Source organism: Oppia nitens, unplaced genomic scaffold, assembly GCF_028296485.1.
Source record: "Oppia nitens isolate AA-2021 unplaced genomic scaffold, nextdenovo-longstitch-racon4-pilon3 scaffold5_pilon_pilon_pilon, whole genome shotgun sequence".
Taxonomy (NCBI): Eukaryota; Metazoa; Arthropoda; class Arachnida; order Sarcoptiformes; family Oppiidae; genus Oppia; species Oppia nitens.
In genome coordinates, this window is record NW_026533243.1 from 419,749 (window position 1) to 435,182 (window position 15,434).

The window sequence follows — 15,434 nt, forward strand, 5'->3', positions numbered from 1 at the left end:
TATACAATATGTATTTACACTACGTTAGTTTATAATTTTGTATAAATTTTTTATTAAAACATCAATTAAGTATATTAAAAAATTTATTTAAAAAATGCATATTTATCATGTATTAAAATATTTTTTTTTTGATTTGTTGTTGTTATTGTTGACATTTGGAGATCATATGAAATCAAAAAGTTAAAAAAAATTGCAAACACACACACACACACACACCCACGCATACATACATACATCACACACAAAATATATGCACAATGAAAATCAATATATATATATATATTGAATAAATTTTATATTATTGTAGTAAAGACACATATAGTGAATATTTTTGGTCTAACATTCATAAGTCATTTTCAAACATTACTATAAATATATACAGTATATACTATATATATATATATATATATATATATATTGTATTTATATATATATATTTCAGATGAAAAAAATTGATTTTTCAATTTTTCATCTCTATTTTCATATGTATTTTTCCGAAATAATAAGCATTTATATGTTCTGAGATTTATATATATATATATTTCGTAGAAATTTATATATATATATATATATCTGAAATTTTAGGGAAACAAAAATGTTTTTATTTATATTATTCTTTGGAAAAAAATCAAAACAAAATAGAAATGTTGAAAAAAAATTTTTTTTTTTGAAAACATTTTAAAATAAAATATTATATTTTTCACAATAACAACACCATTGTTATTATTATTATCATTATAACAATCGCTATTAGTGTTATTAATGATATGTTTTTTTTGTTGGTTGACAAATAAAATTGTAATTAATTTATAATTTTTCATTATTTTTACAGTATATACAGTATATGCTTGTGTGATATTACACACACAAACATGTATTTATCATATCCTAATCTTAAACAGATTTATCAAATATACACCATGTTATCCATCTATTTATTATTATTATTAATAACATTAATAATAAAAATATATATATATCACATAAAAGTAATCTATGATAAAAATAAAATCTTATAAAACTCTATAATATATCATATATAGTAGTTTATATATATACTACTATACTATGTTTTGGGAATCGGTAGTCATTATCCAGTACTGACCTGAATATCATAAATTAATGTCGTATTTGGCAGCAATGCCTTATCCCTATTGATCCTATAGACGGCATATTTGAAGGCCAACTCGGTTTGGCTATCCTTTTGATCCTCCGTAAAGATAGCACCTGTATATTGAAAACATAAAAGTGTATATTAGAGATAAAATCATTTTTCAATTCACATAGCGTACAATAATAATAATAATAATAATAATATACTGAAGCAATATAAATGTCTATAACTTATAACTATATCGGCAAATATGTTTGTCTTAAAGAATATTCTTTAATGCAATAGAGAATTGTTATATAATACTAATAAAAAATAAATAAATAAATAAATTGTATTATTTATTATATTTTTGATATGATATTCAGTACAATTGCAATGCCAATTGGTAATAGTCTCATAATATATTACAATAATATACCGGTATATAAAACAAAACATAACTCTCTCTCTCTCTCTCTCTTTCTTTCTCTCTCTCTCTCTCTCTCTCTCTCTCTCTCTCTCTTAGTTTATATCTCATACTAATAGTCTTTAGGTAAGACAAATATTGAAGCAATTAATGGTAACGTATAGCTTCTCCATATCACACATTAATAGTGGTAGTAGTAGTCGTAGTAGTAGTAGTAGTAGTAGTAGTAGTAGTAGTAGTAGTAGTAGTAGTAGTAGTAGTAGTAGTAGTAGTAGTAGTAGTAATAGTAGTAGTAGTAGTAGTAGTATTAAGACAGACATTCCTTTTTCTGTAAATACCAATACTATATACGTATTTATAGTGAACTAACTATACAATTTATATCCACATACCAGTGCTCATACCGGCAGTCAATAAGTTCTCTCTCTCTTTCTCTCTCTCTCTCTCTCTCTCTCTCTCTCTCTCTCTCTCTCTCTCTCATTCTGTCTCGATGTTGTGTTTCTCAATGTCTATCATTAAAATGATTGTTATTGGAAAGTAATGACCAGTAATGCTATGGCAATGAAGCCCAAGATTAAAGGTATAGTAGACTTTTACAGAGCACTGGTAGATACTGTATACTGCTTAGTGTGGGTTAATATATCTCATTGACAGTCCTAACCTATTAGAACCCATATCATTTACTAACACACACTCACTCACACACATAAACAGTCACTCACCCACTCATTCACTAATAGATTAATATCTTTTACTAAATATTTTCTCTCTCTCAGTAGTGAAATGTCTTAATATATTTTCATTACAGCTATGCGTTCAATGATTACTATTGAATAATATACTCGTTTGTGAAATAATGATTGTCTAATATATTGTATACAATATATATATATATATATATTTAGTACTATATATATAGATAGCATATATTTGGTGCATACAAGTATTGCTTCAATGATTTTAACTATTAATATATATTGTACTAAACTATTGTTAGTCTAGAGAGAGAGAGAGAGAGAGAGAGAGAGAGAGAGAGAGAGAGAGAGAGAGAGAGAGAGAGAGAGAGAGAGAGAGAGAGAGAGAGAGCGATTACAATTGTCAATAAATAATAAAAACAATGTTTTATAAATAAATAAAAATAATTAGCAAGTATTGTATTTACGTTTAATTTATTGATAATGTCTAGTTATAAATATTTTAATTGAATACATTTTAAATGCATGCTCTTTAAAAAATTTATTTGATTAGATTTAAAGTAGATTTTTATTAAAAAAATAAATAAATAAATAATTAAATACTATAATAGAAAATCTTAGAATCTATAATAATAAATTAATTATTAATAACATGATAGTAATAATACTAATAATATTTATTTGCAATAGTATTATTATTATAAATAAAAAAAATATAAAATAGTCTTACAATTAATTAATATATAATATAATAAACACATTATTTTTACATACATTTCAAACAACAATATGCAAATAACTATAACTATAATTTATATAACATAATGCTATACAACAATATTTAAAAATTTTGTATATAAATTTTATATAATAATAATAATAATAATATTTATTTGATTTATTATTGCTTTGAAAATTTTTCAAGTGTTATATTATATTAAATATATATATAACTTATATATCAATATAATATATATATACAGTATATAACAAATTATTGTAGTTTTGTATTTTAAAGTGACAAAAATAATTTATTAGAATTTTTATACAGAAAATAAAAACTTACAGTAAGTATTCATTTAATATAAATTGTGTCTATTTATTAAAAAAAAATTATATTTTAAAAATAAAAATGTTTTATCTTTGTTAAATATTTGCATTAAAAATAAAAACTAAAAGGATATTATTAAAAATATTTTTTTAAAAATTTATTATTATTTCTTTTAAAACAATTTAATTAAATTTTTTAATGTTTTCAAATGCGTTTGTTTGTGTGTTTTAGAAAATAGGTTTAAAATCAAAATTTAATTAAATTAATTTTATTGCATGAGTTTTTTTTTGTTGTTAAAAAATAACTTTGTTATATAAGATATAGACTTTTGTCTGTTATTTTTAAATATTAAATGTTTTGTTATTTTGTTAAATCAAAAGCTTATTATATATATATAATTATTATTCACTTACAAACACACAGACACTAAACATACACATATAATCCAGATTATAGTAGATTTGTTAAAAAAAAGTGTATATATATTGTACATGTATTTATGTCAAAAAATTTTTTTTGCTTATCTTTAATTATAAACAAGAAAAAATCTAAATTAATAAACTAAAAGTTTTTTGTGTTATAAATAATAAACAACAATAACTAAATAATAAAATGCCATTATACATATATATAGTATAATTTTTACGTAAATTTTAATATTTTAAAAAATGACTTATAAACAATTTTAACAAATTATACAAAAAATACAGATTAACCAAAAGGTAATTTATTTATTTTTTGACATTTAACTTTATTTTTAAAAAAATTATTTTGATTATTTCAATTTGTTATAAAAATCAAAATTATATATAATATATATATATATTTAGTAAAATAAATGTCTGTTCAAAATAATAAGATTTTTATTTACATTTTTAAATAAGTAAATGTCTGGAAACTGTTCTTTTAAAATATTAATTAAATTTTTTATTTAAATAATAAAAAATTGTTTAAAAAAATGAATTATTTAACAATATTAATATAAAAATTAATACAAATATTTTAGTTATTTACTATATATTTTTTTTTATTAATTTTTGATTTTTAGATAGATATCACTATTTTTATATTAAATTTCAACATATATAATATTAATAAATATATATATTGTTTAATAATTTATTAAAAACTATTATTAATATTATTTCTCAATTTCTAAGAACTCTTATATCAATTATAAGGTAAGAATTAAATAAATATTAATGAAAATAACTGAAAGATTTATTAAACTCTCTCTCTCTCTCTCTCTCTCTCTGTAAAACTTTTTTTTAAATAGTTTTATTAAATAAATGGACAATTACTTGAATGTTTCGCGAAATTATTTACTGTATAGATATTATACAATAATAACAAAAAAATCCGATTTTCTATTATTTAATTATATAGAGAATTTAGATCCTTATTATAATTATTTATTACTTATTTTTATTGTTTTGTAAAAAAATATAGTGGAAATAAAATTTTTACTATTAGGTTAACTTTACAAGTATTTGTGTAAAAATATTTGTTATATAAATCAATAAATATTAAAAAATAATCATATTATGTAATCAACTATTAAAATAACTTATTATTTTTTCTATACCAAAATAATTTATTTAAAATTTTATTAAATAGATAACTACTAAATAATTATATTAAGTTTAAATAAATAATCTATTTATCAGTTTGTTATTTATAATAATAATAGTAATAATAATATTTTGTTTATCTTTTCAATCATTATAAAAAATTTCTTAACTGTAAATAGCTTTATTGAAAGTTAGCAAATATAATAAAATTAATAATATAGGATTTTTTCATTAAATATTAATTTTTAATAAATAATATAATTTTATTATACAAGAAAATTTATTAACTATTTATATCCAATTTTTTGTGTTATCTATTTATAACTATTTTTTTCACACAATAAATAAAGCTATTTCGCTATATTTAACAAAATATTTACTGTATTATGAATGCTATTATTATTATTATTATATAACGATATAAAATCATTGTATGAAAAAAAAATGTTATTCACACACAATTTAGTTATAGTAAAAGTTTTCGCAACAACATTACATCAATAGATAAATGACATTAAATATCATTAAATATAACTTATTATTATTTTTTTTGTATTGTATTCTTTAAAAAATAATATAATGATAAACTTCACCGGTAGTAATACAACTATTTTAAAAGTAAAAAATAAATTCATTTTTAGTATATTATAATAACATTGTCACAAAAAATAAATTATATTTTTTTTAATTGATATGTTTGTATAATATATTTTATTTTCATTTTAAAAAATCTATTAAATTATATATATATATTAAATTAGTGTTGTCAGATAAGACTAAATGCATCAGTTTTTTTTAATAATAATTTAATCTTTAATACGGTTTTGATTATAGTTATAATAACATAATCTAAAATTATTATATATATATAATGTATTATACAAAATATTTTATTTGTTAAACATTTGACAAGCATATATATATAATAAAACGTCAACTCTAGATATAGTATAGGAAAACTAATGTTAAAAATATACAGTATTATGACAACTATAATAACTCATTACTGGTATTATCGCATAAAAAACACACACAAAACAAAAAACATTAATATTTTTATGTTAATGTTATCGAGGCTTATATGTGATTATCGTTATTATTATTATTATTATTATTATTATTATTACTACTACTACTACTACTACTACTACTACTACTACTACTACTACTACTACTATTCAACTTATTATATACATATTTTAATATTTATAAGGAAATATAAAATTTAAATAAAAGCTTAAAGTTTAAAAATATATATATATTTCTGTTTAAAATTTTGTTAAAATTCATAAATATTTAATTCATAAATTTATTTTTTTGTGTATGTTTAAAAAATGCAAACATTTTTGTTATTATACTAAATTACATTGTGTTTCTCATATATTTTTTTTGAAGTAGTTTTATTTGTTATTTTTTATCTTTATCTACAAAAAAAATTACTTAATACTTATTAATAATAAATATTTTGTTGTTGTTGTTGTTGTTGGTGTATATGTAAAATGTGTAAAACTAGAAAATAAAAATTGTCAAAAAAATATATATATTTTGAAACATGCATTTTTATATTATATATTTTTTAGTTAATATTAAATATCTCCTCTCAAAAAAAAATATTTGAAAATTTGTTGTTTTTTACTTATTAAATATTTTTAATATATTTAAGTACATGTATTCAATAAATTACTATAAAAATATTTTACATTAAATATTAATAAGTTTTTATAAATATTGTTTTTAAAGTAAATAAATAGTTATAGTTTTTATTTGATTTAATTAATTAAAAATCTATATGAATATTAAGAAATATTAATTAATAAAAAATACAGTATTATTATTAATAATAAGGAATTTGATTTGTATCTTCAATATAATATAATAAAAATAATAAATAATATAAGATATTTAGATAATCGTATTATATCTGAAAAGGAAAATCGTAAAAAAAATAAAAATCAATAAAAAAAATTATCATTTTTATTGTATTATATATTTATATATCTATATATACTGTATATATTGTATATATTGTATATATTGTATATATAATAACTATAATAAAAGTCTGTAGATTATAGGAGACACTTAATTTTCAATAGACTAACTCAAAACCAAACTCTACATTAGTTTATACCTCTAATATAAGAAACTATTTGATAAAATCAAATTGAAAATATTGATATTCTGTATATATATATATATATATTGTTGTCTATTAAACATAGTATTGAAAATTTATTTTATTATTTATTTATTATTATGATTTACTACTAATCTTAAACACTTTTTATATATTTTTAATATATACAGTAAACAATAATTTATTTCTAATATATAATATTTGTATTATTTTTTAATTGTATTGAATTTATATTATATACCGGTATATATATTGTAATTTACTAATGATTTTCTAATTATTATTATTATTATTATTATTATTAAATATACTGTATATATACAGTATATATATATATATATATTTAAATATATAAATTTATATACAGAACTTATAATTTATATTACATATACAATTACTGAAAAATGTCTAAAAAATTATCAATATATCTAAAATGTTTAAAAAAAATTAAGGATATTAAAAATAATTTATTGTAAATCATTAGAAATATTTTTTGTTGACTATTTTATATAAGTACTAATATTAAGAGAGAGAGAGAGAGAGAGAGAGAGAGAGAGAGAAAGCGGAAAACGTGAAGATATCTAATATATATCATATATAATAAGTCAAATAAATTTGCAATAAAACTCATTGAAGTGTAAGCAATGAGATTGCATTGCTTGAAATAATAATAATAGTAATAACAGTAATAATAATAATAATACATTGATATATATATATATATATATATATATATATATATATATATATATATATATATATATATATATAATAATAATAATAATAATTTTTTCGCATTAAAGATAAACTCAATAAATATAAATCAATTTTTTTTTAAAATCTTGTTTAAAATACAAAATACAACGATTCGCCTAATAAATGGTTTAAAGTTAAACTTAGTTTTTTATTTAGCTTTTTTTGAATGCCTTATATATATATTTATAAAATTGTAGTGAAATATTTGTTTAAATTTGAATAGTATTACATTTTATGACAAAATAAATGTAGATTTTTCATATATATATTTTAAAAGCATTAAAGTGCATATAATTTAGTATTTTATTCAAAAAATATTTTTAACATTTAAAATTTAACTTATTAAAATAATTGGAAAATATGATATTTTTGTATGAATATGATATGATATAATACTTATACAATATTTATATTGTTTTAAATTGTTATAAAATTTACTATTAGTATTAAATATTTCATAATAATTGCAATTAAGATATTGCCCTATGTTTTAACAATTAATTATTATATATTTTATGTATCAGATTATTAATATTCATTAATATATTATTTAACATTAATAGTATAAAATACAAATAATTAACATTTTTAATACTTGTATTTTTATTTTTATAAAATATTTTAGTATTTTAATTATCATTAAAAACTGAAACAGTATTATATTTCTACTTTAAATATAAATGAATTATAAATATTTCTATAATTTATTAATATTTAGCTTATTTATAATAATAACACAGTAATAATACATTTATTATAAAATTTAAACCTTTATATGAAATTTATTATTATTTTGCAAAATACATACCGATTCTAATGACATCCCGGTGTCCATCAAATTTAGATATGATTTGCCAAATGAGACAAAACATTAAATGATATCTCAGTGAAATCATTGTGTTTTTGATAGATATATAGATATAGATATATATTATTTGATAAATTATTCTGCGATTTGTTTGTATGTGTTGTTTGAGGTTTTTTTGTGTGTTTTGTTTAGGTAAGTGCTATATCATAGACACATACAAACAAAAAAAAACATTGCACACGATATCATACATTATTAATAGATATACAATATATTATATCACAACAACATTATATCTATATACTGTATATATATATATAGATAGATAGATACTATTTGTTTGTTACACAAACATAATAATCTTATAACACTTGTCGGCTATTATTATATAAAAAACAAACATTTTTCAATAATAATTTTTTTAAATAGAAAATTCAGAATATTCTTGAATAAATAATATTAAGTTATATATATATATATATATATCGGTAAAACTATAATACAAAAACAGATAAATAATTTTGTTTAATTGATGTTTTAATTCAATATAAATTTTAATGAATATATAACTTCTATAATAACTGTATTAATATTATTATAAGATATACATAATAAGCAGTTTTTTTATTTAGATATAGTAGTAGTAGTAGTCATTGTAGTTGATGCTGCTGCTGGTGTTGTTGTTGTTGCAGCACTGGTAGGTCAACTGGTATGTAGTGTAGAGTGGATAGTAGCCAATGATAAGTATGTATGTGTGTGTGTGTGTATGTATGTATGTTAAATAAAATAGTGAAAAACTAGATAATGTGAACTGTAGTGTCTGAAAGAATCGGTAGCACTGTTATGCAATTTTTCGGTTTTGTAGGTCTGAGCGATCGCTGTATGGTTGGGTTATTCAACACACTGTATATATATATATATATATATAGTATAGCATACACTGTATATAATACTATACTGAAAGTTATTGTTGAAAGCATCGGTATGTCTATGTGTGTGTGTATGGATGATGCATACAATCCATGTCTCAAATAAAAGTATAGTATAATAAATATATACAATAGTATTGAATTATTTTTTTAGGTGATGCTATTGCTGACTAGTGGTGCCCAACAATACTAACCATAATAATGATTGTTTGAAAAAAAAACATTTTATTGTAATTTATTTTTTTAAAAATATTTATTGAATTAATTAATATATATATATATATAAAATATAAACAAATATAAACAAAAATAAAATAATTGATTTTTAAATTTAATAAATCAAAATATTATTAGATATATAATAGAATATAAAGTATATATATTATATTTTTGTTGTAAAATTTAAAAGTATAATTATTTTTTTTAAATAAGATAAATTTATCAAATATTGTGTTTAAAATTAATATAAACTAATTTTTATTTATTTAATTAATAATAACATAAGTTATATAGCTACATAATAACATTAATTAAATTATATACAATAATTAGTGTCACCATCGAAAATCCTTTATAAATATTGCAAGTTTTGTATATATATATATAAATTAAAAATTTAAAATCAAATAAATTAAAAACAAACTAAATTTAACTAAAAATAGTTGATACAAATCTTTAAATTGCGTAAACAATTTATTTTTTTAATGCAAAAATAATACATAAGTAAAATGCAAGTAATGTTAGTAATTCTCTTATGGCCAATAAGGCTATGGCAAATAGGTATGGTGTCTGCCTAACTATTAAACTAAAGTTAAATAATACATATATTTAATGATAAATATATAATTTAAAAGATGATTACAACTATTGACTAAAAATTTTTTTTTTTCAAAAATCGGACATCATGACGTTTTGATAATATGATTTTGACTATTGAAACCGGCCGCTAAAAGCTTATCAAGAGCTTCCGCACACCGTTAACACGATACGTATGAGTTAACTCTATCGGACCGGTCACTCGGCAGTGGAGAATATAACTCCAGTGCGTCAGACGGGTAGGCCAGTTATATTAAGCTAAATTATTAAACACTTCACTTGTTTTGGTTTGAAATGTTCACATAATCTTGAATCTTGAATATATTTATATCTTGAAAAGTATATAATTACATTACAAATTACAATTAAAATCAACTTTAGAATTACATTATATATAACAACACATTTGTATAAAGAGAAACAAATAATATTTCGTTTTTGTAATGTATTAACACTATAGCCTATGACTACAAATTCTTTGTTTCACAACTATAATAAGCAAACAAGTTAATAAACAATATTTACCAAATATTACGTCCAACAAATAAAGTAAATAAAATGACTCAATGAAAAAAATGAAAACGATATATCACTCGAAATATTAAATGTGATATATAAAAACAAACTTGATATACGCTTGATTAAAAATGGCAGGTCTAAAAAACATCAGTCAAGTCATCCTCTGGCACTGGAGCATCACCACCAATAGTGTCAAAGAAATCACCATTAGACCGGGATAGTCAAAACACGTGTATAGGGTAATCAATAATATCATAACAAAATCTGGTGGAGTAGCAAAACTGAACTCCAATGATCACAGGAGGTTCACACATTTGGCCATTAATCACGACCATTGGAGTATCATTACCATCGCAACCAAAGCAGCAAAAAAGATGAAGTCATCAATTGGCACCCTAAGTTCACCGCAAACCTAATCCAACAACAAAAAAGCTAATAGGGTAATAGTTTATATTTTATTTCTAAAATATTTTATTAAACATTACTTTTGTATTGAAATAATTGTATACAAAATAATTATATGAGCTTGTTGTTATAACTTCTGTTTCAAAAGCTTTAGTTGTTAAATGTGTTATCTGATTTCTGTTTTTTTTAATTTAGCGAATTCATTAGCATATGAATTTTGATAATTACTATTGTCAGTAACAAGTTTATATTGAACTTTATAATTACAGTTCATATAATTATAAATTGCTATTGAATATTTTATAAATAATCTATATACATTAGCACTATGTTGGCACAACAGTCATTTAATTTATAAATATTTTTCTCCAAATTTCCAACAATTTAATTGCTTGTTCATTTGTGTAGGATAAAAAATTGGATAGGGCTGCAAATCCGATTCTCGTTTTAATATCGCTGATAGATTTGTTCGGGTGTTTTCAATGCTGTACCAATGTTAGAAAAATCACTGTGAAAAAAATTAAGTTGGCAATTGCACTATTTTTCGCATTAGAAGCAATTTTTTTGTTATCTAAAATAGTCTAAAAATTCGTTTAAATGCATTCTTCTGTTTTATTTTGCTAAATATCTATGAATTTGTCTTTTTTGATATTTTTTTTCATTAGTAATATCAATGTTATTAGTAGTAGATATTTGAATAACAATTATAATTAAATATAATTTTTTTCTATTCATTTTATTTGTAATATATAAAATAATTAAAAATAATAAAAATAACTAAATATACTTACATTGTTTTTTATTTTCATTTATTAAAATGGGTACATTTAATTAGTTTTTTTATTATTAATTATAATTATTTTTTATTTAATATAATATTTTAATAATTTTTTTTATTTTTTTTACAATTTTGTTTTATGAAATTTGATACTCATTGTTCTTAAAAAATTTTTATATAGCAAACAGTGCTTTAGCTATCATATGGTCCTCACTTCCATACCAAGCATTAAGTTTGAGTGAAAATTTTGACGTCATAGTATTGTTTGAATTCAAAATAATAATTATATATATATATATATACAGTGGTCTTCAAAATTTTTTCTCCAAAATTAGATAAACTTAATATAAATACATATATTTTATTTATTATAAAAATTTTATATAAATAAATAAATAAAATTATTATAAATATTTTAATTATTAATCGTGTTAAAAAAATAACAATATATCATAAATAAAATACATAATATTTTAAAACGAAAAATAATTAAACACATAATTATTCATTATTAATTTCCTCAGTTTCTTCAATATTGTCATCAAGTTTAGTTTTTTTTGTTTTTATATAAAAAAATTAAAATTGTTAAATTCAGTAAAAAATAAAATAAAATTACCCAAATTTCTATCAATTTCTGCGTTTGGATGTAATAAAGCAAATTGTTGAGCAATATTTAATGCATCAAAATCTTTTAAAAATGAACCGTCGATTTTAATTGTTAGCAAATTATCTATTGTATCAATAATCGTAATTTTGTTTTTCTTAAAATTCATTTCAAAAAATAAATAAAAATTAGTAAAAACAGATAATTTATTTTTTCATACTTACTTATTGTTATTAGTGATATAGTAACTTATAGTGATTTAGTATATAATGTTATTTATAAAATGGTTTTTAAAATTGATATTTATATTAAATTTATCTAATTTTGGAGAAAAAATTTTGAGGATCCCTGTATATATATTATTATTATTTTCAATTCAAACAATACTATGACATCAAAATTTTCACTCAAACTTAATGCTTGTTCCATACTGTTTGATATAGACAACTGTTTTATTGTTTATCATTATATGGCTGTCATTGTTGTTTTGGTTTTGCTTATAATGAGACAATTTACACATACACACACAACAAAAAAGTTTTATATATTTGTATAGTTTTCAAACACTAGATATCGCTGCTTATAATACAATATATTATTGTTGTATTATTGCTAGGGTTAGATCAGATTCCCTCCCTCGTCTTATTTTCCATAAGTTCCTTATATTCCCTCTTCCCTGGGAATTCCCTGGGAAGACATTTCCTTGTGGTACCACCTATCATACACTAACTCACATTACATAATGTTTAATTAAAAACACGTTTGTATAGTAAATGTCTACAAAATGTATTTAATGTTTTTACTAAATGTTTAATAATATTTTAATCATATTTTGATTGAGTTATTACTAACATACTGGTCCCAATGAAACACATAGATTAGGTACTTTTTAATGTATGACAAATTATATTTTCCCTTTCTAACGATCAAGGGAGGGAATATAATATATTTTCCATATTTTCCGGGAAAATTGGAGGGAATTTATTTGGGAACTTCCCTCCCTCGGAATCTCAATCTAACCCTAATTATTGCAAAACATGTGTGAATTGTATGATATTTTTTTTGTTTTGGTTTTATGTAATGTAAACATTGATTTCAAACATTTTCAATACATTATTGACTTATAATATATTTTTTGAATATCACTTCACTTTAATGATGCATTCAATCAAATAGTTTATCAAAAAAAATAAAATAAAAATAATAATAAAGTTTTTTTTGTTTGTTAATTAAAATAATTATTACAAAAAAAACAAATATATTATCATTACTTGTATTGTAATAATCAAATCAATTGGACTTTCATTTACTATATCGCAAGTCATCGACAACTATATCAAAGAAAGAGAGAGAGAGAGACCAAACATATATGAAATGACGGCCACTATTGATAAGCCAAACGACGGTAAGTGTTGTTGTCATCGGCGGTAACAAAGATATATCAGACACTTGTTGTTGTCGTCAGACATTTGTTTCATACAATTAATTACCACTTTTTTTTTGAATCCAACAAAAAAATCAGATGAAGTAATGAGACGAAAGCTATTACTCGATGGCGACGGTATTGGCGACGACCGTAGGATTAATGCAACGATGAAAGCGTTTATCAAATGGTGTTTCGATGGCAATGATGGCGACGGCGGCGGAGTCGGCAACACATCCGATAGCAGGTCAGGTGCTTGAAGTAGTCGGTGGTCAGTGTTTTTGTTGTTATAATAACTTTACGTTTTGTTTGTTTGTTTGTTTGTCTACCGATATATAGTGTCCTGTTATACGAAAAACTTGTCTACCAGTTGACAGTTTGCGAACAATCGATGGCCAAATCGGTTGATGTCATGTCGATGATTGGCCGCGAAATGAATAACTACGAACAGATTGGTAGAAAAATTGGTGACCAGATTGACGATTGTAGCCGAAAACTAGTCGAGTGTCGGACAGAGTTGGCGGCGGCCAAAGTTGTTCGGAAGAATAAAGTCGAATACGAATCGATGACCGCACTTATCGGCCGACACTCGGATCGATCGGTTACGCAGTCGGCTCTCGGGGAGTTGGAACGGGAGGTACGGGTTATGCAACAAACACGCAATCAGTTATCAGGAAAGTTAGATCAACGGAGACAACAGTTTCATGTGATGTTAGACGCCGTCCGACAACTCAATCAAATGCTTTCTGGTATTTATATAAAATCAAAATATTCAACGGATTTATTGATTGGATTTTAATTGTTTTGTTTTGTATTCATTTTTCCCACTAATTTCTAGATTCAGATTTCGATCAAGAATTGATGGATATATCCACTGATGAAATACAAGTCATCGACAACGACAACAACAATATCGACATCAATGACCAGCAAATAGTCGATTGAATTAAACGAAACATTTATTTTTGTATTATTATTATCATTAATTATGTCACTAATTAAGTCATTGATTAATTAATACTTATATTATCTACTGTTTTATTGTTTAAAAAAAACAATTACCGGATATTTCATTACTATATAAATATTTTTTTTATTGAAGTAATTTATTTTTTTTTCATATAATTATAATACTTTATTATCACTTTAAGCATATTGTGTTATATAGTTATAATTATGTTATTAATTCTGTAATTAAAAAATAAATAAATAAAAGAGATTATTTAGTTTAATACTCGATAAATATTTATTAGATATATATAATTATGATATTATTATATTATAACTGTACATATTTTTTTTTTAAATTATGTTTTATTTTTACCAATCATTATAGTAAATAATAAAGTGCAAATTTTAAAAATATAATTATCTGTACTATTTATTTAATAGATAATTATTGATTTTAAAACAAAGAAACCT

General features: G+C 20.9%; 2 protein-coding genes across 2 annotated transcripts in view; one reads left to right on the top strand and one right to left on the bottom strand.

Moving 5' to 3' along the window:
• LOC128961076 (glutamate receptor ionotropic, kainate 2-like) overlaps window positions 1–8,626 on the bottom strand; it is a 38,558-nt gene extending 29,932 nt beyond the window's left edge. Inside the window, exons 1-2 of the mRNA XM_054307285.1 lie at window positions 8,539–8,626; window positions 1,106–1,227 (exon numbers count right to left, since the gene is read on the bottom strand). Coding sequence (XP_054163260.1) covers window positions 1,106–1,227; window positions 8,539–8,626 — 210 coding nt within the window. The remainder of the gene's footprint in view (window positions 1–1,105; window positions 1,228–8,538) is intronic.
• Window positions 8,627–13,853: 5,227 nt separating this feature from the next.
• On the top strand, window positions 13,854–15,073 carry LOC128961047 (THO complex subunit 7 homolog). Its single transcript, XM_054307253.1, has 4 exons — window positions 13,854–13,994; window positions 14,112–14,259; window positions 14,352–14,761; window positions 14,851–15,073. Exons 1-4 carry the CDS (start codon window positions 13,964–13,966, stop codon window positions 14,955–14,957), a joined length of 696 nt encoding a protein of 231 aa, XP_054163228.1. The 5' UTR covers window positions 13,854–13,963; the 3' UTR covers window positions 14,958–15,073.
• The last annotated feature ends 361 nt before the right edge of the window (window positions 15,074–15,434 follow it).